This window comes from Heterodontus francisci, unplaced genomic scaffold, assembly GCF_036365525.1.
Source record: "Heterodontus francisci isolate sHetFra1 unplaced genomic scaffold, sHetFra1.hap1 HAP1_SCAFFOLD_916, whole genome shotgun sequence".
Classification (NCBI taxonomy): domain Eukaryota; kingdom Metazoa; phylum Chordata; class Chondrichthyes; order Heterodontiformes; family Heterodontidae; genus Heterodontus; species Heterodontus francisci.
Window position 1 is genome coordinate 57,334 of NW_027141045.1, and position 27,130 is coordinate 84,463.

The following is a 27,130-nucleotide window of genomic DNA, read 5'->3' on the forward strand; positions in this document are numbered from 1 at the left end:
CCCAATCTCAGAGAGGGTGACCCCCCCAAATTAACCCCAATCGCAGACTGACCCCCAAATTAACCCCAATCCCAGACAGTGACCCCCCGAAAATTACCCCAATCCCAGAGAGTGTGACCCCCAAAATAACCCCAATCCCAGAGAGTGACCCCCCCAAATTAACCCCAATCGCAGAGTGACCCCCAAAATAACACCAATCCCAGAGAGAGTGACCCCCCAAAATAACCCCAATCCCAGAGTGACCCCCAAAATAACCCCAATCCCAGAGTGACCCCCAAAATAACCCCAATCCCAGAGAGTGACCCCCCGAAAATAACCCCAATCCCAGAGAGTGACCCCCCCAAATTAACCCCAATCCCAGAGAGAGTGACCCCCCAAATTAACCCCAATCCCAGAGAGAGTGACCCCCCAAATTAACCCCAATCCCAGAGAGAGTGACCCCCCGAAAATAACTCTAATCCCAGAGTGACCCCCAAAATAACCCCAATCCCAGAGTGACCCCCAAAATAACCCCAATCCCAGAGAGAGTGACACCCCCGAAAATAACCCCAATCCCAGAGAGAGTGACCCCCCGAAAATAACCCCAATCCCCGAGAGTGACCCCCAAAATAACCCCAATTACAGAGAGAGTGACCCCCAAAATAACCCCTATCCCAGAGTGACCCCCAAAATAACCCCAATCCCAGAGAGAGTGACCCCCAAAATAACCCCAATCCCAGAGTGACCCCCAAAATAACCCCAATCCCAGAGAGAGTGACACCCCCGAAAATAACCCCAATCCCCGAGAGAGTGACCTCCAAAATAACCCCAATCCCAGAGTGACCCCCCGAAAATAACCCCAATCCCAGAGAGTGACCCCCCCCCCCAAATTAACCCCAATCTCAGAGAGAGTGACCCCCCAAATTAACCCCAATCCCAGAGAGGGTGACCCCCCGAAAATAACCCCAATCCCAGAGATACTGACCCCCAAAATATCCCCAATCCCAGAGAGAGTGACCCCCCGAAAAATCCCCAATCCCAGAGAGAGTGACCTCCCAAATTAACCCCAATCCCAGAGCGAGTGACCCCCCGAAAATAACCCCAATCCCAGAGTGAGTGACACCCCCGAAAATAACCCCAATACCAGAGAGAGTGACCCCCCGAAAATAACCCCAATCCCAGAGAGAGTGACCCCCCAAAATAACCCCAATCCCAGAGAGTGACCCCCCCCAAATTAACCCCAATCTCAGAGAGAGTGACCCCCCAAATTAACCCCAATCCCAGAGAGGGTGACCCCCCAAAAATAACCCCAATCTCAGAGATACTGACCCCCAAAATATCCCCAATCCCAGAGAGAGTGACCCCCCCCAAAATAACCCCAATCCCAGAGTGACCCCCAAAATAACCCCAATCCCAGAGTGACCCCCAAAATAACCCCAATCCCAGAGAGAGTGTCCCCCAAATTAACCCCAATTGCAGAGTGACCCCCAAAATAACCCCAATCCCAGAGAGAGTGACCCCCCGAAAATTACCCCAATCCCAGAGAGAGTGACCCCCAAAATTACCCCAATCCCAGAGAGAGTGACCCCCCAAAAAAACCCCAATCGCAGAGTGACCCCCAAATTAACCCCAATCCCAGAGAGAGTGACCCCCCGAAAATTACCCCAATCCCAGAGAGAGTGACCCCCAAAATAACCCCAATCCCAGAGAGAGTGACCCCCCAAATTAACCCCAATCGCAGAGTGACCCCCAAAATAACCCCAATCCCAGAGAGAGTGACCCCCCAAAAATTACCCCAATCCCAGAGAGTGTGACCCCCAAAATTACCCCAATCCCAGAGAGAGTGACCCCCCAAAATAACCCCAATCCCAGAGTGACCCCCAAAATAACCCCAATCCCAGAGAGTGACCCCCCCGAAAATAACCCCAATCCCAGAGAGTGTGACCCCCCAAATTAACCCCAATCCCAGAGAGAGTGACCCTCCTAAAATAACCCCAATCCCAGAGTGACCCCCAAAATAACCCCAATCCCAGAGTCACACCCCCGAAAATAACCCCAATACCAGAGAGAGTGACCTCCCGAAAATAACCCCAATACCAGAGAGAGTGACCCCCCGAAAATAACCCCAATACCAGAGAGAGTGACCCCCCGAAAATAACCCCAATACCAGAGAGAGTGACCTCCCGAAAATAACCCCAATACCAGAGAGAGTGACCCCCCGAAAATAACCCCAATCCCAGAGAGAGTGACCCCCCAAAATAACCCCAATCCCAGAGTCAACCCCCCCCCCCCCCCGACTCCGAGTAACCCCAATTCCAGAGAGCACGACCCCCTCCCTGGCTCTGTCTGCCTTGGAGGTGGATTGCGTGGTTGCCCGGGGTAAATGAGGCCCCCTGCAATATGAAGTGTGCAGATGCCTGTTCTCTGACAACTGGCATTGCTTCGATGGGCCGAATGTCCACCTTCTGTGCAGAATGACTCTGTGACCTACCTGCTCGGCTCCAGTCAGCGAATAGGCATGTCCTTTCACCAGTTTCTGGGTTGTTATGGCCTCAGTCTCTGCTGCACTGGTGATCTGAACACACAAGAGATGATCAAATCGACAAACCAGTCACAACCCTCAGTGACCGCCTGCACAACCCCCACCCTCCGCAAATCGCCCACCATCAACATCCTGGGGGTCACCCCTGCCCAGAAACTGAACGGGATCAGCCACATAAATACTGCAGCTACAAGAGCAGGTCCGAGGCTGGGAATTCTGTGGTGAGTAACTACAGGTTCTGGAACGGTTCCTGCAGATTGGAAAGTTGCAAATGTATCCCCACTATTTAAGAAAGGAGGGAGGGAAAACAGGGAAATACGGAGCTGTTAGCCTTACATCAGTAGTTGGGAAAATGTTAGAATCGATTCTGAAGAATGTGATAACTTGACACTTGGATAATAATGGTGGGATTACACAAAGCCAACATGGATTTATGAAAGGGAAATCATGTTTAACAAACCTGTTGGAGTTTTTTGAGGATGTAACTAGCAGAATAGATAAGGGGGAACCGGTGGATGTGGTATATTTAGATTTTCAGAAAGCTTTTGATAAGGTCCCACACAAAATTAGAGCACATGGGATTGGGGGGAATATACTGGCTAGGACTGAGAACTGGTTAATGGACAGAAAACAGAGAGTAGGAATAGAACAAAGAACAAAGAACAGGCCCTTCGGCCCTCCAAGCCTGCGCCGATCCAGATCCTCTATCTAAACATGTCGCCTATTTTCGAAGGGTCTGTATCTCTTTACTTCCTGCCCATTCATGTATCTGTCTAGATACATCTTAAAAGACGCTATCGTGCCCGCGTCTACCACCTCCGCTGGCAACGCGTTCCAGGCACCCACCACCCTCTGCGTAAAGAACTTTCCACGCATATCCCCCCTAAACTTTTCCCCTTTCACTTTGAACTCGTGTCCCCTAATAATTGAATCCCCCACTCTGGGAAAAAGCTTTTTGCTATCCACCCTGTCTATACCTCTCATGATTTTGTACACCTCAATCAGGTCCCCCCTCAACCTCCGTCTTTCTAATGAAAATAATCCTAATCTACTCAACCTCTCTTCATAGCTAGCGCCCTCCATACCAGGCAACATCCTGGTGAACCTCCTCTGCACCCTCTCCAAAGCATCCACATCCTTTTGGTAATGTGGCGACCAGAACTGCACGCAGTATTCCAAATGTGGCCGAACCAAAGTCTTATACAACTGTAACATGACCTGACAACTCTTGTACTCAATACCCCGTCCGATGAAGGAAAGCATGCCATATGCCTTCTTGACCACTCTATTGACCTGCGTTGCCACCTTCAGGGAACAATGGACCTGAACACCCAAATCTCTCTGTACATCAATTTTCCCCAGGACTTTTCCATTTACTGTATAGTTCACTCTTGAATTGGATCTTCCAAAATGCATCACCTCGCATTTGCCCTGATTGAACTCCATCTGCCATTTCTCTGCCCAGCTCTCCAGTTTATCTATATTCTGCTGTATTCTCTGACAGTCCCCTTCACTATCTGCTACTCCACCAAACTTAGTGTCGTCTGCAAACTTGCTAATCAGACCACCTATACTTTCCTCCAAATCATTTATGTATATCACAAACAACAGTGGTCCCAGCACGGATTCCTGTGGAACACCACTGGTCACACGTCTCCATTTTGAGAAACTCCCTTCCACTGCTACTCTCTGTCTCCTGTTGCCCAGCCAGTTCTTTATCCATCTAGCTAGTGCACCTTGGACCCCATGCGACTTCACTTTCTCCACCAGCCTACCATGGGGAACCTTATCAAACGCCTTACTGAAGTCCATGTATATGACATCGACAGCCCTTCCCTCATCAATCAACTTTGTCACTTCCTGATGGAGAAAGTGAAGTCGCATGGGGTCCAAGGTGTACTAGCTAGATGGATAAAGAACTGGCTGGGCAACAGGAGATAGAGAGTAGCAGTGGAAGGGAGTTTCTCAAAATGGAGACGTGTTACCAGTGGTGTTCCACAGGGATCCATGCTGGGACCACTGTTGTTTGTGATATACATTAATGATTTGGAGGAAAGTATAGGTGGTCTGATTAGCAAGTTTGCAGACGACACTAAAATTGGTGGAGTAGCAGATAGTGAAGGGGACTGTCAGAGAATACAGCAGAATATAGATAGATTAGAGAGTTGGGCAGAGAAATGGCAGATGGAGTTCAATCAGGGCAAATGCGAGGTGATGCATTTTGGAAGATCCAATTCAAGAGTGAACTATACAGTAAATGGAAAAGTCCTGGGGAAAATTGATGTACAGAGAGATTTGGGTGTTCAGGTCCACTGTTCCCTGAAGGTGGCAACGCAGGTAAATAGAGTGGTCAAGAAGGCATACGGCATGCTTTCCTTCATCGGACGGGGTATTGAGTACAAGAGTTGGCAGGTCATGTTACAGTTGTATAGGACTTTGGTTCGGCCACATTTGGAATACTGCGTGCAGTTCTGGTCGCCACATTACCAAAAGGATGTGGATGCTTTGGAGAGGGTGCAGAGGAGGTTCACCAGGATGTTGCCTGGTATGGAGGGCGCTAGCTATGAAGAGAGGTTGAGTAGATTAGGATTATTTTCATTAGAAAGACAGAGGTTGAGGGGGGACCTGATTGAGGTGTACAAAATCATGAGAGGTATAGACAGGGTGGATAGCAAGAGGCTTTTTCCCAGAGTGGGGTATTCAATTACTAGAGGACACGAGTTCAAAGTGAAAGGGGAAAAGTTTAGGGGGGATATGCGTGGAAAGTTCTTTACGCAGAGGGTGGTGGGTGCCTGGAACGCGTTGCCAGCGGAGGTGTTAGATGCGGGCACGATGGCGTCTTTTAAGATGTATCTAGACAGATACATGAATGGGCAGGAAGAAAAGAGATACAGAACCTTAGAAAATAGGCAACATGTTTAGAGAGAGGATCTGGATCGGCGCAGGCTTGGAGGGCCGAAGGGCCTGTTCCTGTGCTGTAATTATCTTTGTTCTTTGTTCCTCAAAGAATTCTATAAAGTTGGTAAGACATGACCTTCCCTGCACAAAACCATGTTGCCTATCACTGATAAGCCCATTTTCTTCCAAATGGGAATAGATCCTATCCCTCAGTATCTTCTCCAGCAGCTTCCCTACCACGGGTCATTCTCACGTTGGCAGGCTGTGAATAGTGGGGTACCGCAAGAATCAGTGCTTGGGCCCCAGCTGTTCACAATCTATATCAATGATTTGGATGTGGGGACCAAATGTAATATTTCCAAATTTGCTGATGACACAAAACTAGGTGGGAATGTGAGTAGTGAGGAGGATGTATGGAGGCTTCAAGGGGATTTGGAGAGGCTAAGTGAATGGGCAAATGGAATACAATGCGGAGAAATGTGAGGTTATCCACTTTGGTAGGAAAAACAGAAATACAGAGTATTTCTTAAATGGTGAGAGGTTGAGAAGTGTTGAACTTCAAAGGGACCTGGGTGTCCTTGTTCATGAATCACTGAAAGCTAACATGCAGGTACAACAAGCAATTAAGAAGACAAATGGTATGTTGGCCTTTATTAAAAGAGGATTTGAGTGTAGAAGTAAAGATGTCTTGCTGCAATTATATAGAGCCTTGGTGAGACTGCATTGGAGTATTGTGTACAGTTTTGGTCTCTTTACTGAAGGAAGAATTTTTTGTATTTGTTCATGGGATGTGGTCTTTGCTGGTTAGGCCAACATTTATTGTCCATAATAATAAAAGCAAAATACTGCAGATGCTGGAATTCTGAAATAAAAACAGAAAGTGCTGGAAATACTCAGCAGGTCAGGCAGTATCTGTGGAGAGAGAAACAGAGTTAATAAAAACAGAGAGTGCTGGAAATACTCAGCAGGTCAGGCAGTATCTGTGGAGAGAGAAACAGAGTTAATAAAAACAGAGAGTGCTGGAAATACTCAGCAGGTCAGGCAGTATCTGTGGAGAGAGAAACAGAGTTAATAAAAACAGAGAGTGCTGGAAATACTCAGCAGGTCAGGCAGTATCTGTGGAGAGAGAAACAGAGTTAATAAAAACAGAGAGTGTTGTAAATACTCAGCAGGTCAGGGAGTATCTGTGGAGAGAGAAGCAGAGTTAACGTTTCGGGTCAGTGACCCTTCATCAGAACTGGCAAAGATTAGAAAAGTAATAGGTTTTATGCAAATAAGGAGGGTGTTAAAAGGGAAGGTGTTAAGACAGAGGGTCACAGAGAAGATCTGATAAAGAGGTCATGGGGCAAAAGCAAAGGGTGTGTTAATGGTGTGCTGAAATACAAAACCTTAGTGCAGAGAGGGTGTTCATTGACAGAAAAATAAACAAGCCTAGCCAAATGCACAAACAAGAAAAAAACAGTAGGCAGACACATGGCAGAAAAATGATGAAATAAAATAAAATCAAAGTAAAATGGGGGGCTGTCATGCTCTGAAATTATTGAACTCAATGTTCAGTCCGGCAGGCTGTAGTGTGCCTAATCGGTAGATGAGATGCTGTTCCTCGAGCTTGCAAAGAACAAAGAAAATTACAGCACAGGAACAGGCCCTTCGGCCCTCCAAGCCTACGCCGATCCAAATCCTCTATCTAAACCTGTCGCCTATTTTCTAAGGGTCTGTATCTCTTTACTTCCTGCCCATTCATGTATCTGTCTAGATACATCTTAAAAGACGCTATCGTGCCCGCGTCTACCACCTCCGCTGGCAACGCATTCCATGCACCCACCACCCTCTGCGTAAAGAACTTTCCACGCATATCCCCCCTAAACTTTTCCCCTTTCACTTTGAACTCGTGTCCCCTTGTAATTGAATCCCCCACTCTGGGAAAAAGCTTCTTGCTATCCACTCTGTCTATCCCTCTCATGATTTTGTACACCTCAATCAGGTCCCCCCTCAACCTCCGTCTTTCTAATGAAAATAATCCTAATCTACTCAACCTCTCTTCATAGCTAGCGCCCTCCATACCAGGCAACATCCTGGTGAACCTCCTCTGCACCCTCTCCAAAGCATCCACATCCTTTTGGTAATGTGGCGACCAGAACTGCACGCAGTATTCCAAATGTGGCCGAACCAAAGATGTTCACTGGAACACTGCAGCAATCCCAGGACAGAGATGTGAGCATGAGAGCAGGGGGGAGTGTTGAAATGGCAAGCAACCGGAAGCTCAGGGTCCTGCTTGCGGACTGAGCGGAGATGTTCCGCAAAGCGGTCACCCAGTCTGCGCTTGGTCTCCCCAATGTAGAGGAGACCACACTGTGAGCAGCGAATACAGTATACTACATTGAAAGAAGTACAAGTAAATCGCTGCTTCACCTGAAAGGAGTGTTTGGGGCCTGGGATAGTGAGGAGAGAGGAGGTAAATGGGCAGGTATTACACCTCCTGCGATTGCAGAGGAAGGTGCCCTGGGAAGGGGATGAGGTGGTGGGGGTAATGGAGGAGTGGACCAGGGTGCCGCGGAGGGAACGATCCCTTCGGAATGCTGACAGGGGAAGGGAGGGGAAGATGCGACTGGTAGTGGCATCACGCTGGAGGTGGCGAAAATGGCGGAGGATGATCCTTTGGATATGGAGGCTGGTGGGATGAAAAGTGAGGACAAGGGGAACCCTGTCACGGTTCTGGGAGGGAGGGGAAGGGGTGAGGGTAGAGGTGCGGGGAATGGGTCGGACACGGTTGAGGGCCCTGTCAACCACAGTGGGGGGAAATCCTCGGTTGAGGAAAAAGGTCATATCAGAAGCACCGTCATGGAAGGTAGCATCATCAGAGCAGATGCGTCGGAGACGGAGAAACTGGGAGAATGGAATGGAGTCCTTACAGGAGGTAGGGTGTGAAGAAGTGTAGTCGAGGTAGCTGTGGGAGTCAGTGGGCTTATAATGGATATTGGTAGACAACCTATCCCCAGAGATGGAGACAGAGAAGTCGAGGAAGGGAAGGGAAGTGTCAGAGATGGACCATGTAAAGGTGAGAGAAGGGTGGAAATTGGAAGCAAAGTTGATAAAGTTTTCCAGTTCGGGGCGGGAGCAGGAAACGGCACCGATACAGTCATCAATGTACCGGAAAAAGAGTTGGGGGAGGGGGCCTGAGTAGGACTGGAACAAAGAATGTTCGACATATCCCACAAAAACTAGGACCCATATGGGTACCCATAGCGACACCTTTTATTGTCCATCCCTAACTGCCCTTGAGAAGGTGGGGGTGAGCTGCCTTCTTGAACCACTGCAGTCCATGTGGTGTAGGTACACCCACAGTGCTGTTAGGAAGGGAGTTCCAGGATTTTGACCCAGTGACAGTGAAGGAACGGTGATATCGTTCCAAGTCAGGATGGTGTGTGACTTGGAGGGGAACTTGCAGGTGGTGGTGTTCCCATGTATTTGCTGCCCTTGTTCTTCTAGTTGGTAGAGGTCACTGGTTTGGAAGGTGCTGTCTGAGGAGCCTTCTCAAGGGCAATTAGGGATGGGAAATAAATGCTGGCCTGGCCAGTGATGCCCACATCCCATGCTGAACTGGAGACTTCCACCCCCCCCCACCCCCACCCCTCCCCAGATGATGTGGTCCAGTCTGGAACGTGTACATGGATAGGGTGGATTTAACACAGTCACTCACACATAGCGGAGGATCAGTGAAGTTGCAATACTTACATCAATGGAGCATCCCATGAGTGAGCCACGCTGCAAGGCTTCTGAATAATGGGGAAGAGATTTGCTGGAGCAGATTTCAGCTCATACCATTCAGCAACACCCCCTGTAAAATCCTCAAAACCCTCAGTGGTCGCTCCGCCAGAGAGAGCTTCATAACATCCATTTAACCTGTGATAAAGAGGCAGTGTTAGCTGTAGAAACTCTGGGACCGAGAGCAGGACAGCGGGAGACAGGGAGACTGGGAGAGCTGGAGACAGGGAGAGCGGGAGACAGGGAGATCGGGAGACCGGGAGACAGGGAGAGCGGGAGACCCGGAGACAGGGAGAGCGGGAGAGCTGGAGACAGGGAGAGCGGAGACAGGGAGATCGGGAGACAGGGAGAGCGGGAGAGCGGGAGAGCGGGAGACCGGGAGACAGGGAGAGCGGGAGATCCGGAGACAGGGAGAGCGGGAGACCCGGAGACCAGGGAGAGCGGGGAGGCCAGGGAGAGCGGGAGGCCAGGGAGAGCGGGAGGCCAGGGAGAAGCGGGGAGGCCAGGGGAGAGCGGAAGACCAGGGAGAGCGGAAGACCAGGGAGAGCGGGAGACCAGGGAGAGCGGGAGAACGGAGACCGAGACAGGAAGAGCGGTAGACCGGAGAATGGGAGACCGGCAGACCGGCAGACAGGGAGAGCGGCAGACAGGGAGAGCAGGGGGAAGTGCAGGGAGAGGGAGGGTGAAAGCGCAGGAGGAGGAGGAGGGGGGTGAGGAGGAGGAGGGTTGAAGAGGAGGGGATGGGGAGAAGGGGGGTGGAGGGGGTGGGGGGTAAGGGGATGGGGGTGAGGGGGTGAGGGGAAGGAGGAGGGCGTTAAGGAGGAGGGGAGGGGAGTGAGGAGGAGGGGAGCGGGGTGCGGAGGAGGGGGAGCGGGGTGAGGAGGAAGGGGAGGGGGTGAGGAGGTGAGGGGAGGGAGGTGAGGAGGTGAGGGGAGGGAGGTGAGGAGGAGGGGGAGGGAGGTGAGGAGGAGGAGCGGGAGGGAGGTGAGGAAGAGGAGGGGGAGGGAGGTGGAGGGAGAGGGAGGTGAGGAGGAGGGGCAAGGGGAGTGAGGAGGGGGGTTGAGGAGGATGGGGAAGGAGCTGAGGGGAGGGGGTGAGGAGGAGGGGGAGGGGGTGAGGAGGAGGGGGAGGGGGGTGAGGATGAGGAGGAGGGGGAGAGGTAGGGGGAGCGGGGTGCGGAGGAGGGGGAGCGGGGTGCGGAGGGAGAGGATGGGGGTGAGGAGGAGGGGATGGGGGTGAGGAGGAGGGGATGGGGGTGAGGGGGAGGGAGGTGAGGAGGAGGGGGAGGGAGGTGAGGAGGAGGGGGAGGGAGGTGAGGAGGAGGAGCGGGAGGGAGGTGAGGAAGAGGAGGGGGAGGTAGGTGAGGAGGAGGGGCAGGAGGAATGAGGAGGAGGGGGTGAGGAGGAGGCGGAAGGAGATGAGGGGAGGGAGGTGAGGAGGAGGGGGAGGGGGGTGAGGAGGAGGGGGGAGGGGGGTGAGGGAGGAGGGTGTGAGGGGGAGGGGGCGGGGGGGAGGGTGAAGAGGCGGGGGAGGGGGTGAAGAGGCGGGGGAGGGGGTGAAGAGGCGGGGAGGGGTGGAAGAGGCGGAGGAGGGGGTGAAGAGGCGGAGGAGGGGGTGAAGAGGCGAGGAGGGGGTGAAGAGGCGGAGGAGGGGGTGAAGAGGCGGAGGAGGGGGTGAAGAGGCGGAGGAGGAAGGGGGTGAAGAGGAGGAAGGGGGTGAAGAGGCGGAGGAGGAAGGGGCGAGGAGGAGGAGGAGGAGGGGGAGGGGGGGAGGATGAGGAGGGAGAGGGGGGGAGAGGGGGGTGAGGAGGAGGAGGGAGAGGGGGGTGAGGAGGAGGAGGGAGAGGGGTGAGGAGGAGGGGGGGAGAGGGGGGTGAGGGGGGAGAGGGGGGTGAGGAGGAGGAGGGGGGAGAGGGGGGTGAGGAGGAGGAGGGTTGAAGAGGAGGGGGTGGGGAGAAGGGGTGGAGGGGGTGAGGGGGTGAGAGGAAGGGGGAGGGGGCTGAGGGAGGAGGAGGTGAGGAAGAGGGGGAGGGGGGGTGAGGAGGAGGGGTGTGAGGGGGTGAAGAGGCGGGGAAGGGGGAGGAAGGGAGGGGTGTGAGGAGGAGGAGGGAGAGGGGGGTGAGGAGGAGGAGGGTGAGGAGGAGGAGGGGAGAGGGGGGGTGAGAGAGGAGGGGGGTGAGGAGGAGGGGGGTGAGGAGGAGGGGGGTGAGGAGGAGGGGGGGTGAGGAGGAGGGGGGTGAGGAGGAGGGGGGTGAGGAGGAGGGGGGTGAGGAGGAGGGGGGTAGGAGGAGGGGGGTGAGGAGGAGGGGGGGTGAGGAGGAGGGGGGTGAGGAGGAGGGGGAGGAGGGGGGGTGAGGAGGAGGGGGAGGAGGGGGGTGAGGAGGAGGAGGGAGAGGGGGGTGAGGAGGAGGAGGGAGAGGGGGTGAGGAGGAGGAGGGAGAGGGGTGAGGAGGAGGAGGGTGAGGAGGTGGTGAGGAGGAGGAGGGTGAGGAGGAGGAGGTGAGGAGGAGGAGGGAGAGGGGGGTGAGGAGGAGGAGGGAGAGGGGGGTGAGGAGGAGGAGGGAGAGGGGGGTGAGGAGGAGGAGGGAGAGGGGGGTGAGGAGGAGGAGGGAGAGGGGGGTGAGGAGGAGGAGGGAAGAGAGGGTGAGCAGGAGGAGGGAGAGAGGGGTGAGCAGGAGGAGGGAGAGGGGGGGTGAGCAGGAGGAGGGAGAGGGGGTGAAGAGGAGGAGGGAGAGGGGGGTGAGAGGAAGGAGGGAGAGGGGGGTGAGGAGGAGGAGGGAGAGGGGGGTGAGGAGGAGGAGGGAGAGGGGGGTGAGGAGGAGGAGGGAGAGGGGGTGTGGAGGAGGAGGGAGGGAGAGGGGGGTGAGGAGGAGGAGGGAGAGGGGGGTGAGGAGGAGGAGGGAGAGGGGGGTGAGGAGGAGGAGGGAGAGGGGGGTGAGGAGGAGGAGGGAAGAGAGGGGTGAGCAGGAGGAGGAGAGAGGGGTGAGCAGGAGGAGGGAGAGAGGGGTGAGCAGGAGGAGGGAGAGGGGGGTGAGCAGGAGGAGGGAAAGGGGGGGTGAGGAGGAGGAGGAGAGGGGGGTGAGGAGGAGGAGGGAGGAGGGGGGTGAGGAGGAGGAGGGAAGAGCGGGGTGAGGAGGAGGAGAGTTGAGTAGGAAGGGGTGGGGAGAAGGAGGGTTGAAGAGGAGGGGGTGGAGGGGGTGGAGTGGGTGGAGGGGGTGAGGGGGTGAGGGGAAGGGCGGTGAGGAGGAGGGGTGGGTGGGGGGTAAGGGGATGGGGGTGAGGGGTTGAGAGGAAGGGGGAGGGCAGTGAGGAGGGAGGGGGAGGGGGGGTAAGGGGATGGGGTGAGGGGGTGAGAGGAAGGGGGAGGGCGGTGAGAGGAGGAGGGGGAGGGGGGTGAGGAGGGAGGTGGGTGAGGAGGAGGAGGAGGGGGAGGGGTTGAGGTGGAGGTGGAGGGGGTTGAGGTGGAGGTGGTTTGAGGTGGAGGGGGTGAGGAGGTGGAGGAGGAGGGGGTGAGAGGTGGAGGTGGTGGTGGGGGTGTGAGGAGGAGGTGGAGGTGGAGGAGGTGGAGGGGGTTGAGGTGGAGGTGGTGGAGGTGGAGGGGGTTGAGGTGGAGGTGGAGGGGGTGGAGGTGGAGGGTGTTGAGGAGGAGGGGGAGGGGTGAGGAGGAGGGGGAGGGGGTGAGGAGGAGGGGGAGGGGGTGAGGAGGAGGAGGGGAGGAGGAGGAGGAGGAGGAGGGGGAGGAGGGGGTTGAGGTGGAGGAGGAGGAGGAGGAGGTGGGGGTGAGGTGGAGGAGAGGAGGGGAGGAGGGGGTGAGGTGGAGGAGGAGGAGGGGGGTGAGGAGGGAGGGGGGAGGGGGGTGAGGAGGAGGAGGGGAGGAGGAGGGTGAGGAGGAGGTGGAGGGGGTTGAGGTGGAGGGGTTGAGGTGGAGGTGGTTGACGTGGAGATGGTTGAGGTGGAGGTGGAGGGGGTTGAGGTGGAGGTGAAGGGGGTTGAGGAGGAGGGGGAGGGGGTGAGGAGGTGGAGGGGGAGGAGGAGGGTGAGGAGGAGGGGGTTGAGGTGAGGAGGAGGGGAGGGTTTGAGGTGGAGGAGGAGGAGGTGGGGGTGGAGGAGGAGGAGGGGGTGAGGAGGAGGGGAGGGGGTGAGGAGGAGGAGGGGAGGGGGTGAGGAGGAGGAGGGGGAGGGGGTGAGGAGGAGGGGGTTGAGGTGGAGGAGGGGGTTTGAGGTGGAGGGGGGTAACTCACTTGGCGTAGGCTTTCTCCAGTAACGCACTCCGAATTCATTATTCCTCGCTGAGTGGACGAACATTAGGTCCCCATTCTTGGTGGCAGTCGGTCATCGATCACCACATCCACCCACTCACCAAACTGCCAGAACTGGACAGGATAGAGCTGGTTACTAAACCATATCACAATATTCCCATTGCTCCCGCACCAGGTATTCACCAGAAGGACGTGGAGGCCTTTGGAGAGGGTACGGAAGAGGTTTACCAGGATGTTGCCTGGTCCGGAGGGCATTAGCTTTGAGGAGAGGTTGGATAAACTCGGATTGTTTTCACTGGAACGACGGAGGTGGAGGGGCGACATGATAGAGGTTTACAAAGTTATGAGCGGCATGGACAGAGTGGATAGTCAGAAAGCTTTTTCCCAGGGTGGAAGAGTCAGTTACTCGGGGACATAGTTTAAGGTGAGAGGAGCAAAGTTTAGAGGGGATGTGCGAGGCAAGTTCTTTACACAGATGGTGGTGAGTGCCTGGAACTTGTGCCGGGGGAGGTGGTGGAAGCAGGTACGATAGCGACGTTTAAGAGGCATCTTGACAAATACATGAATAGGAAGGGAAAGAGAGGGATACGGTCCCCGGAAGTGCAGAAGGTTTAGTTTAGGCAGGCATCAAGATCGGCGCAGGCTTGGAGGGCCGAATGGCCTGTTCCTTGTGCTGTACTGTTCTTTGATCTGGCACTTCCCAATTATTGTCAAATCATTTTTCCACAACACGGGAACCCAAGAAACAGTGCACTCAGTAATCAGAAACCCATTAGAGTTGCACATAACTTAGTGAGTGCCTGGAATGGATGAAAGTTAGCGAGATAGAGACAGATAGAGACCCAACGAGAGAAATGGAGAAAGAGAGAGAGAGAGAGAGGACCTAGATGTCGTGCACACAAAAAGCAGGACAAGTCCAACCCGGCCAATTACCGCCCCATCAGCCTACTCTCAATCATCAGTAAAGTGATGGAAGGTGTCATCAACAGTGCCATCAAGCAGCACTTGCTTAGCAATAACCTGCTCAGTGATGCTCAGTTTGGGTTCCACCGGGGCCACTCAGCTCCTGACCTCATTACAGCCTTGGTTCAAACATGGACAAAGAGCTGAACTCCAGAGGTGAGGTGAGAGTGACTGCCCTTGACATCAAGGCAGCAATTGACCGAGTATGGCATCAAGGAGCCCTAGCAAAACTAAGGTCAATGGGAATCGGGGAAAACTCACCGCTGGTTGGAGTCAACCTAGTGCAAAGGAAGATGGTTGTGGTTGTGGAGGTCAATCATCTGAGCTCCAGGACATCACTGCAGGAGTTCCTCAGGGTAGTGTCCTAGGCCCAACCATCTTCAGCTACTTCATCAATGACCTTCCTTCAATCATAAGGTCAGAAGTGGGGATGTTCGCTGATGATTGCACAATGTTCAGCACCATTCGTGACTCCTCAGATACTGAAGCAGTCCGTGTAGAAATGCAGCAAGACCTGGACAATATCCAGGCTTGGGCTGATAAGTGGCAAGTAACATTCGCGCCACACAAGTGCCAGGCAATGACCATCTCCAACAAGAGAGAATCTAACCATCTCCCCTTGACATTCAATGGCATTACCATCGCTGAATCCCCCACTATCAACATCCTAGGGGTTACCATTGACCAGAAACTGAACTGGAGTAGCCATATAAATACCATGGCTACAAGAGCAGGTCAGAGGCTAGGAATCCTGAGGCGAGTAACTCACCTCCTGACTCCCCAAAGCCTGTCCACCATCTACAAGGCACAAGTTAGGAGTGTGATGGAATACTCTCCACTTGCCTGGATGGGTGCAGCTCCAACAACACTCAAGAAGCTCGACACCATCCAGGACAAAGCAGCCCGCTTGATTGGCACCCCATCTACAAACATTCACTCCCTCCACCACCGACACACAGTGACAGCAGTGTGTACCATCTACAAGATGCACTGCAGCAATGCACCAAGGCTCCTTAGACAGCACCTTCCAAACCCGCGACCTCTACCGACTAGAAGGACAAAGGCAGCAAATGCATGGGAACACCACCACCTGCAAGTTCCCCTCCAAGTCACACACCATCCTGACTTGGAACTATATCACCGACAGAGAGAGAGAGAGAGACACAGAAAGACAGAGAGACAGAGAGACAGAGAGATTGAGAGACTGAGAGAGAGAGAGAGACAGAGAGAGAGAGAGAGACAGAGAGAGAGAGAGACAGAGAGACTGAGAGAGAGAGAGAGAGAGAGACAGAGAGAGAGAGAGACAGAGAGACAGAGAGATTGAGAGACTGAGAGAGACAGAGAGACAGAGAGACTGAGAGATTGAGAGACTGAGAGAGAGAGAGAGACAGAGAGAGAGAGAGACAGAGAGACTGAGAGAGAGAGAGAGAGAGAGACAGAGAGAGAGAGAGACAGAGAGACAGAGAGATTGAGAGACTGAGAGAGACAGAGAGACAGAGAGACTGAGAGATTGAGAGACAGAGAGACTGAGAGACAGAGAGATTGAGAGACAGAGAGATTGAGAGACAGAGAGATTGAGAGACAGAGAGATTGAGAGACAGAGAGATTGAGAGACAGAGAGATTGAGAGACAGAGAGTTTGAGAGACAGAGAGTTTGAGAGACAGCGAGAGCCGGGGAGAGAGAGCCGGGGAGAGAGAGCCGGGGAGAGAGAGCCGGGGAGAGAGAGCCGGGGAGAGAGAGCCGGGGAGAGAGAGCCGGGGAGCCCACTCAAGGACAAAGGAGGAAAGTTATGCGTGGAGTCAGAGAAAATGGGTGAGATTCTAAACGAGTACTTTGCATCGGTATTCACCGAGGAGAGGGACATGACGGATGTTGAGGTTAGGGACAGATGTTTGATTACTCTAGGTCAAGTCGGCATAAGGAGGGAGGAAGTGTTGGGTATTCTAAAAGGCATTAAGGTGGACAAGTCCCCAGGTCCGGATGGGATCGATCCCAGGTTACTGAGGGAAGCGAGAGAGGAAATAGCTGGGGCCTTAACAGATATCTTTGCAGCATCCTTAAACATGGGTGAGGTCCCGGAGGACTGGAGAATTGCTAATGTTGTCCCCTTGTTTAAGAAGGGTAGCAGGGATAATCCAGGTAATTATAGACCGGTGAGCCTGACGTCAGTGGTAGGGAAGCTGCTGGAGAAGATACTGAGGGATAGGATCTATTCCCATTTGGAAGAAAATGGGCTTATCAGTGATAGGCAACATGGTTTTGTGCAGGGAAGGTCATGCCTTACCAACTTTATAGAATTCTTTGAGGAAGTCAGTAAGGCGTTTGATAAGGTTCCCCGTGGTAGGCTGGTGGAGAAAGTGAAGTCGCATGGGGTCCAAGGTGTACTAGCTAGACGGATAAAGAACTGGCTGGGCAACAGGAGACAGAGAGTAGTAGTGGAAGGGAGTTTCTCAAAATGGAGACGAGTGACCAGTGGTGTTCCACAGGGATCCGTGCTGGGACCACTGTTGTTTGTGATATACATAAATGATTTGGAGGAAAGTATAGGTGGTCTGATTAGTAAGTTTGCAGACGACACTAAGATTGGTGGAGTAGCAGATAGTGAAGGGGACTGTCAGAGAATACAGCAGAATATAGATAGATTGAAGAGTTGGGCAGAGAAATGGCAGATGGAGTTCAATCAGGGCAAATGCGAGGTGATGCATTTTGGAAGATCCAATTCAAGAGTGAACTATACAGTAAATGGAAAAGTCCTGGGGAAAATTGATGTGCAGAGAGATTTGGGTGTTCAGGTCCATAGTTCCCTGAAGGTGGCAACGCAGGTCAATAGAGTGGTCAAGAAGGCATACGGCATGCTTTCCTTCATCGGACGGGGTATTAAGTACAAGGGTTGGCAGGTCATGTTACAGTTGTATAGGACTTTGGTTCGGCCACATTTGGAATACTGCGTGCAGTTCTGCTCGCCACATTACCAAAAGGATGTGGATGCTTTGGAGAGGGTGCAGAGGAGGTTCACCAGGATGTTGCCTGGTATGGAGGGCGCTAGCTATGAAGAGAGGTTGAGTAGATTAGGATTATTTTCATTAGAAAGACGGAGGTTGAGGGGGGACCTGATTGAGGAGTACAAAATCATGAGAGGTATAGACAGGGTGGATAGCAAGAAGCTTTTTCCCAGAGTGGGGGATTCAATTACGAGGGGTCACGAGTTCAAAGTGAGAGGGGAAAAGTTTAGGGGGGATATGCGTGGAAAGTTCTTTACGCAGAGGGTGGTGGGTGCCTGGAACGCGTTGCCAGCGGAGGTGGTAGACGCGGGCACGATAGCGTCTTTTAAGATGTATCTAGACAGATACATGAATGGGCAGGAAGCAAAGAGATACAGACCCTTAGAAAATAGGCGACATGTTTAATAGAGGATCTGGATCGGCGCAGGCTTGGAGGGCCGAAGGGCCTGTTCCTGTGCTGTAATTTTCTTTGTTTGTTCTTTTTTTTTTATTATAGAGCCGGGGAGAGAGACAGAGGGAGAGAGGGACACAGAGAGAGAGAGAGAGAGAGAGGGACAGAGAGAGAGAGAGAGAGAGAGGGACACAGAGAGAGAGAGAGAGAGAGAGGGACAGAGAGAGAGAGAGAGAGAGAGGGACACAGAGAGAGAGGGACACAGAGAGAGAGAGAGAGAGAGGGACACAGAGAGAGAGAGAGAGAGAAAGAGAGAGAGAAAGTCAGAGACAGAGAGAAAAACTGAGAAATAGAGACAGACAGAGAGACAGACAGGGAAAGAGAGAAAGAGAGAGAAAGAGAGAGAGAAAAAGTGAGGGTGACAGAGAGAGGCAGACAGAGAGTGAGAGAGAGAGAGATGCATAGAAAGAATAAGAGAGAGAGATGAATTATCCGGGCCCCGGATAGTGGGAGTGCTGACCAGTGGGAAAATCCCGGGATCTGCGTCGTATTCGACACATGACCGCGACTGGACAAGTTTCCTGGTGGTGGGCTGGATGTGGATTGGCTACCTGCTACAACAGTCTTGGGCAGAGACATAGAGAGAGCTGAGCACGCAGGTAGGGGCCATTTCGGGTGCTGTGATGCTCAACTCGACTTGCTGCTGAATAATGAAAGATACAAGAACAGCATCAAGAATGTGTTCACTTCCCCTGGTACAGACAATTCAGATCACTGTGTATAATATACACAAAGATCAGGCTGGAATTCACTTACCCTGGTACAGACAATTCAGATCACTGTGTATAATATACACAAAGATCAGGCTGGAATTCACTTACCCTGGTACAGACAATTCAGATCACTGTGTATAATGTACACAAAGATCAGGCTGGAATTCACTTACCCTGGTACAGACAATTCAGATCACAGTGTATAATATACACAAAGATCAGGCTGGAATTCACTTACCCTGGTACAGACAATTCAGATCACTGTGTATAATGTACACAAAGATCAGGCTGGAATTCTCTTACCCTGGTACAGACAATTCAGATCACTGTGTATAATATACACAAAGATCAGGCTGGAATTCACTTACCCTGGTACAGACAATTCAGATCACTGTGTATAATGTACACAAAGATCAGGCTGGAATTCACTTACCCTGGTACAGACAATTCAGATCACTGTGTATAATGTACACAAAGATCAGGCTGGAATTCACTTACCCTGGTACAGACAATTCAGATCACTGTGTATAATATACACAAAGATCAGGCTGGAATTCACTTACCCTGGTACAGACAATTCAGATCACTGTGTATAATATACACAAAGATCAGGCTGGAATTCACTTACCCAGGTACAGACAATTCAGATCACTGTGTATAATATACACAAAGATCAGGCTGGAATTCACTTACCCTGGTACAGACAATTCAGATCACTGTGTATAATATACACAAAGATCAGGCTGGAATTCACTTACCCTGTTACAGACAATTCAGATCACTGTGTATAATATACACAAAGATCAGGCTGGAATTCACTTACCCTGGTACAGACAATTCAGATCACTGTGTATAATGTACACAAAGATCAGGCTGGAATTCACTTACCTTGGTACAGACAATTCAGATCACTGTGTGTAATGTACACAAAGATCAGGCTGGAATTCACTTACCCTGGTACAGACAATTCAGATCACTGTGTATAATATACACAAAGATCAGGCTGGAATTCACTTACCCTGGTACAGACAATTCAGATCACTGTGTATAATATACACAAAGATCAGGCTGGAATTCACTTACCCTGGTACAGACAATTCAGATCACTGTGTATAATATACACAAAGATCAGGCTGGAATTCACTTACCCTGGTACAGACAATTCAGATCACTGTGTATAATATACACAAAGATCAGGCTGGAATTCACTTACCCTGGTACAGACAATTCAGATCACTGTGTGTAATGTCCACAAAGATCAGGCTGGAATTCACTTACCCTGGTACAGACAATTCAGATCACTGTGTATAATATACACAAAGATCAGGCTGGAATTCACTTACCCTGGTACAGACAATTCAGATCACTGTGTATAATGTACACAAAGATCAGGCTGGAATTCACTTACCCTGGTACAGACAATTCAGATCACTGTGTATAATGTACACAAAGATCAGGCTGGAATTCACTTACCCTGGTACAGACAATTCAGATCACTGTGTACAATATACACAAAGATCAGGCTGGAATTCACTTACCCTGGTACAGACAATTCAGATCACTGTGTATAATGTACACAAAGATCAGGCTGGAATTCACTTACCCTGGTACAGACAATTCAGATCACTGTGTATAATGTACACAAAGATCAGGCTGGAATTCACTTACCCTGGTACAGACAATTCAGATCACTGTGTATAATATACACAAAGATCAGGCTGGAATTCACTTACCCTGGTACAGACAATTCAGATCACTGTGTATAATATACACAAAGATCAGGCTGGAATTCACTTACCCTGGTACAGACAATTCAGATCACTGTGTATAATATACACAAAGATCAGGCTGGAATTCACTTACCCTGGTACAGACAATTCAGATCACTGTGTATAATATACACAAAGATCAGGCTGGAATTCACTTACCCTGGTACAGACAATTCAGATCACTGTGTATAATATACACAAAGATCAGGCTGGAATTCACTTACCCTGGTACAGACAATTCAGATCACTGTGTATAATATACACAAAGATCAGGCTGGAATTCACTTACCCTGGTACAGACAATTCAGATCACTGTGTATAATGTACACAAAGATCAGGCTGGAATTCACTTACCCTGGTACAGACAATTCAGATCACTGTGTATAATGTACACAAAGATCAGGCTGGAATTCACTTACCCTGGTACAGACAATTCAGATCACTGTGTGTAATGTACACAAAGATCAGGCTGGAATTCACTTACCCTGGTACAGACAATTCAGATCACTGTGTATAATATACACAAAGATCAGGCTGGAATTCACTTACCCTGGTACAGACAATTCAGATCACTGTGTATAATATACACAAAGATCAGGCTGGAATTCACTTACCCTGGTACAGACAATTCAGATCACTGTGTATAATATACACAAAGATCAGGCTGGAATTCACTTACCCTGGTACAGACAATTCAGATCACTGTGTATAATATACACAAAGATCAGGCTGGAATTCACTTACCCTGGTACAGACAATTCAGATCACTGTGTATAATGTACACAAAGATCAGGCTGGAATTCACTTACCCTGGTACAGACAATTCAGATCACTGTGTATAATATACACAAAGATCAGGCTGGAATTCACTTACCCTGGTACAGACAATTCAGATCACTGTGTATAATGTACACAAAGATCAGGCTGGAATTCACTTACCCTGGTACAGACAATTCAGATCACTGTGTATAATGTACACAAAGATCACACTGGAATTCACTTACCCTGGTACAGACAATTCAGATCACTGTGTAATGTACACAAAGATCAGGCTGGAATTCACTTACCCTGGTACAGACAATTCAGATCACTGTGTATAATATACACAAAGATCAGGCTGGAATTCACTTACCCTGGTACAGACAATTCAGATCACTGTGTATAATGTACACAAAGATCAGGCTGGAATTCACTTCCCCTGGTACAGACAATTCAGATCACTGTGTAATGTACACAAAGATCAGGCTGGAATTCACTTACCCTGGTACAGACAATTCAGATCACTGTGTATAATATACACAAAGATCAGGCTGGAATTCACTTACCCTGGTACAGACAATTCAGATCACTGTGTATAATGTACACAAAGATCAGGCTGGAATTCACTTACCCTGGTACAGACAATTCAGATCACTGTGTATAATATACACAAAGATCAGGCTGGAATTCACTTACCCTGGTACAGACAATTCAGATCACTGTGTATAATATACACAAAGATCAGGCTGGAATTCACTTACCCTGGTACAGACAATTCAGATCACTGTGTGTAATGTACACAAAGATCAGGCTGGAATTCACTTACCCTGGTACAGACAATTCAGATCACTGTGTATAATATACACAAAGATCAGGCTGGAATTCACTTACCCTGGTACAGACAATTCAGATCACTGTGTATAATATACACAAAGATCAGGCTGGAATTCACTTACCCTGGTACAGACAATTCAGATCACTGTGTATAATATACACAAAGATCAGGCTGGAATTCACTTACCCTGGTACAGACAATTCAGATCACTGTGTATAATATACACAAAGATCAGGCTGGAATTCACTTACCCTGGTACAGACAATTCAGATCACTGTGTATAATATACACAAAGATCAGGCTGGAATTCACTTACCCTGGTACAGACAATTCAGATCACTGTGTATAATGTACACAAAGATCACACTGGAATTCACTTACCCTGGTACAGACAATTCAGATCACTGTGTATAATATACACAAAGATCAGGCTGGAATTCACTTACCCTGGTACAGACAATTCAGATCACTGTGTATAATGTACACAAAGATCAGGCTGGAATTCACTTACCCTGGTACAGACAATTCAGATCACTGTGTATAATATACACAAAGATCAGGATGGAATTCACTTACCCTGGTACAGACAATTCAGATCACTGTGTATAATATACACAAAGATCAGGCTGGAATTCACTTACCCTGGTACAGACAATTCAGATCACTGTGCATAATGTACACAAAGATCAGGCTGGAATTCACTTACCCTGGTACAGACAATTCAGATCACTGTGTATAATATACACAAAGATCAGGCTGGAATTCACTTACCCTGGTACAGACAATTCAGATCACTGTGTATAATATACACAAAGATCAGGCTGGAATTCACTTACCCTGGTACAGACAATTCAGATCACTGTGTATAATATACACAAAGATCAGGCTGGAATTCACTTACCCTGGTACAGACAATTCAGATCACTGTGTATAATATACACAAAGATCAGGCTGGAATTCACTTACCCTGGTACAGACAATTCAGATCACTGTGTATAATGTACACAAAGATCACACTGGAATTCACTTACCCTGGTACAGACAATTCAGATCACTGTGTATAATATACACAAAGATCAGGCTGGAATTCACTTACCCTGGTACAGACAATTCAGATCACTGTGTATAATGTACACAAAGATCAGGCTGGAATTCACTTACCCTGGTACAGACAATTCAGATCACTGTGTATAATATACACAAAGATCAGGATGGAATTCACTTACCCTGGTACAGACAATTCAGATCACTGTGTATAATATACACAAAGATCAGGCTGGAATTCACTTACCCTGGTACAGACAATTCAGATCACTGTGCATAATGTACACAAAGATCAGGCTGGAATTCACTTACCCTGGTACAGACAATTCAGATCACTGTGTATAATATACACAAAGATCAGGCTGGAATTCACTTACCCTGGTACAGACAATTCAGATCACTGTGTATAATATACACAAAGATCAGGCTGGAATTCACTTACCCTGGTACAGACAATTCAGATCACTGTGTATAATATACACAAAGATCAGGCTGGAATTCACTTACCCTGGTACAGACAATTCAGATCACTGTGTATAATATACACAAAGATCAGGCTGGAATTCACTTACCCTGGTACAGACAATTCAGATCACTGTGTATAATATACACAAAGATCAGGATGGAATTCACTTACCCTGGTACAGACAATTCAGATCACTGTGTATAATATACACAAAGATCAGGCTGGAATTCACTTACCCTGGTACAGACAATTCAGATCACTGTGTATAATGTACACAAAGATCAGGCTGGAATTCACTTACCCTGGTACAGACAATTCAGATCACTGTGTATAATGTACACAAAGATCAGGCTGGAATTCACTTACCCTGGTACAGACAATTCAGATCACTGTGTATAATATACACAAAGATCAGGCTGGAATTCACTTACCCTGGTACAGACAATTCAGATCACTGTGTATAATATACACAAAGATCAGGATGGAATTCACTTACCCTGGTACAGACAATTCAGATCACTGTGTATAATATACACAAAGATCAGGATGGAATTCACTTACCCTGGTACAGACAATTCAGATCACTGTGTATAATATACACAAAGATCAGGCTGGAATTCACTTACCCTGGTACAGACAATTCAGATCACTGTGCATAATGTACACAAAGATCAGGCTGGAATTCACTTACCCTGGTACAGACAATTCAGATCACTGTGTATAATATACACAAAGATCAGGCTGGAATTCACTTACCCTGGTACAGACAATTCAGATCACTGTGTATAATATACACAAAGATCAGGCTGGAATTCACTTACCCTGGTACAGACAATTCAGATCACTGTGTATAATATACACAAAGATCAGGCTGGAATTCACTTACCCTGGTACAGACAATTCAGATCACTGTGTATAATGTACACAAAGATCAGGCTGGAATTCACTTACCCTGGTACAGACAATTCAGATCACTGTGTAATGTACACAAAGATCAGGCTGGAATTCACTTACCCTGGTACAGACAATTCAGATCACTGTGTATAATGTACACAAAGATCAGGCTGGAATTCACTTACCCTGGTACAGACAATTCAGATCACTGTGTATAATGTACACAAAGATCAGGCTGGAATTCACTTACCCTGGTACAGACAATTCAGATCACTGTGTATAATATACACAAAGATCAGGCTGGAATTCACTTACCCTGGTACAGACAATTCAGATCACTGTGTATAATATACACAAAGATCAGGCTGGAATTCACTTACCCTGGTACAGACAATTCAGATCACTGTGTAATGTACACAAAGATCAGGCTGGAATTCACTTACCCTGGTACAGACAATTCAGATCACTGTGTATAATGTACACAAAGATCAGGCTGGAATTCACTTACCCTGGTACAGACAATTCAGATCACTGTGTATAATGTACACAAAGATCAGGCTGGAATTCACTTACCCTGGTACAGACAATTCAGATCACTGTGTATAATATACACAAAGATCAGGCTGGAATTCACTTACCCTGGTACATACAATTCAGATCACTGTGTATAATATACACAAAGATCAGGTTGGAATTCACTTACCCTGGTACAGACAATTCAGATCACTGTGTATAATATACACAAAGATCAGGCTGGAATTCACTTACCCTGGTACAGACAATTCAGATCACTGTGTATAATATACACAAAGATCAGGCTGGAATTCACTTACCCTGGTACAGACAATTCAGATCACTGTGTATAATATACACAAAGATCAGGCTGGAATTCACTTACCCTGGTACAGACAATTCAGATCACTGTGTATAATGTACACAAAGATCAGGCTGGAATTCACTTACCCTGGTACAGACAATTCAGATCACTGTGTATAATATACACAAAGATCAGGCTGGAATTCACTTACCCTGGTACAGACAATTCAGATCACTGTGTATAATATACACAAAGACCAGGCTGGAATTCACTTACCCTGGTACAGACAATTCAGATCACTGTGTATAATGTACACAAAGATCAGGTTGGAATTCACTTACCCTGGTACAGACAATTCAGATCACTGTGTATAATATACACAAAGATCAGGCTGGAATTCACTTACCCTGGTACAGACAATTCAGATCACTGTGTATAATATACACAAAGATCAGGCTGGAATTCACTTACCCTGGTACAGACAATTCAGAACACTGTGTATAATGTACACAAAGATCAGGCTGGAATTCACTTACCCTGGTACAGACAATTCAGATCACTGTGTATAATATACACAAAGATCAGGCTGGAATTCACTTACCCTGGTACAGACAATTCAGATCACTGTGCAATGTACACAAAGATCAGGCTGGAATTCACTTACTCTGGTACAGACAATTCAGATCACTGTGTATAATGTACACAAAGATCAGGCTGGAATTCACTTACCCTGGTACAGACAATTCAGATCACTGTGTATAATATACACAAAGATCAGGCTGGAATTCACTTACCCTGGTACAGACAATTCAGATCACGGTGTATAATATACACAAAGATCAGGCTGGAATTCACTTACCCTGGTACAGACAATTCAGATCACTGTGTATAATGTACACAAAGATCAGGCTGGAATTCACTTACCCTGGTACAGACAATTCAGATCACTGTGTATAATATACACAAAGATCAGGCTGGAATTCACTTACCCTGGTACAGACAATTCAGATCACTGTGTATAATATACACAAAGATCAGGCTGGAATTCACTTACCCTGGTACAGACAATTCAGATCACTGTGTATAATGTACACAAAGATCAGGCTGGAATTCACTTACCCTGGTACAGACAATTCAGATCACTGTGTATAATGTACACAAAGATCAGGCTGGAATTCACTTACCATGGTACAGACAATTCAGATCACTGTGTATAATGTACACAAAGATCAGGCTGGAATTCACTTACCCTGGTACAGACAATTCAGATCACTGTGTAATGTACACAAAGATCAGGCTGGAATTCACTTACCCTGGTACAGACAATTCAGATCACTGTGTATAATGTACACAAAGATCAGGCTGGAATTCACTTACCCTGGTACAGACAATTCAGATCACTGTGTATAATGTACACAAAGATCAGGCTGGAATTCACTTACCATGGTACAGACAATTCAGATCACTGTGTATAATGTACACAAAGATCAGGCTGGAATTCACTTACCCTGGTACAGACAATTCAGATCACTGTGTATAATGTACACAAAGATCAGGCTGGAATTCACTTACCATGGTACAGACAATTCAGATCACTGTGTATAATATACACAAAGATCAGGCTGGAATTCACTTACCCTGGTACAGACAATTCAGATCACTGTGTATAATATACACAAAGATCAGGCTGGAATTCACTTACCCTGGTACAGACAATTCAGATCACTGTGTATAATATACACAAAGATCAGGCTGGAATTCACTTACCCTGGTACAGACAATTCAGATCACTGTGTATAATATACACAAAGATCAGGCTGGAATTCACTTACCCTGGTACAGACAATTCAGATCACTGTGTATAATATACACAAAGATCAGGCTGGAATTCACTTACCCTGGTACAGACAATTCAGATCACTGTGTAATGTACACAAAGATCAGGCTGGAATTCACTTACCCTGGTACAGACAA

General features: G+C 48.9%; 1 protein-coding gene across 1 annotated transcript in view; it reads right to left on the reverse strand.

The window, feature by feature from the left end:
• Positions 1-27,130, reverse strand: part of LOC137361887 (calpain-2 catalytic subunit-like) — a gene marked incomplete at its 3' end in the record, with an annotated part of 157,257 nt that overhangs the window by 19,187 nt on the left and 110,940 nt on the right. Inside the window, 6 exon segments of the mRNA XM_068026486.1 lie at positions 2,471-2,554; positions 9,155-9,192; positions 9,195-9,322; positions 13,425-13,455; positions 13,458-13,505; positions 13,508-13,556. Of these exon segments, the coding sequence (XP_067882587.1) occupies positions 2,471-2,554; positions 9,155-9,192; positions 9,195-9,322; positions 13,425-13,455; positions 13,458-13,505; positions 13,508-13,556 (378 nt within the window).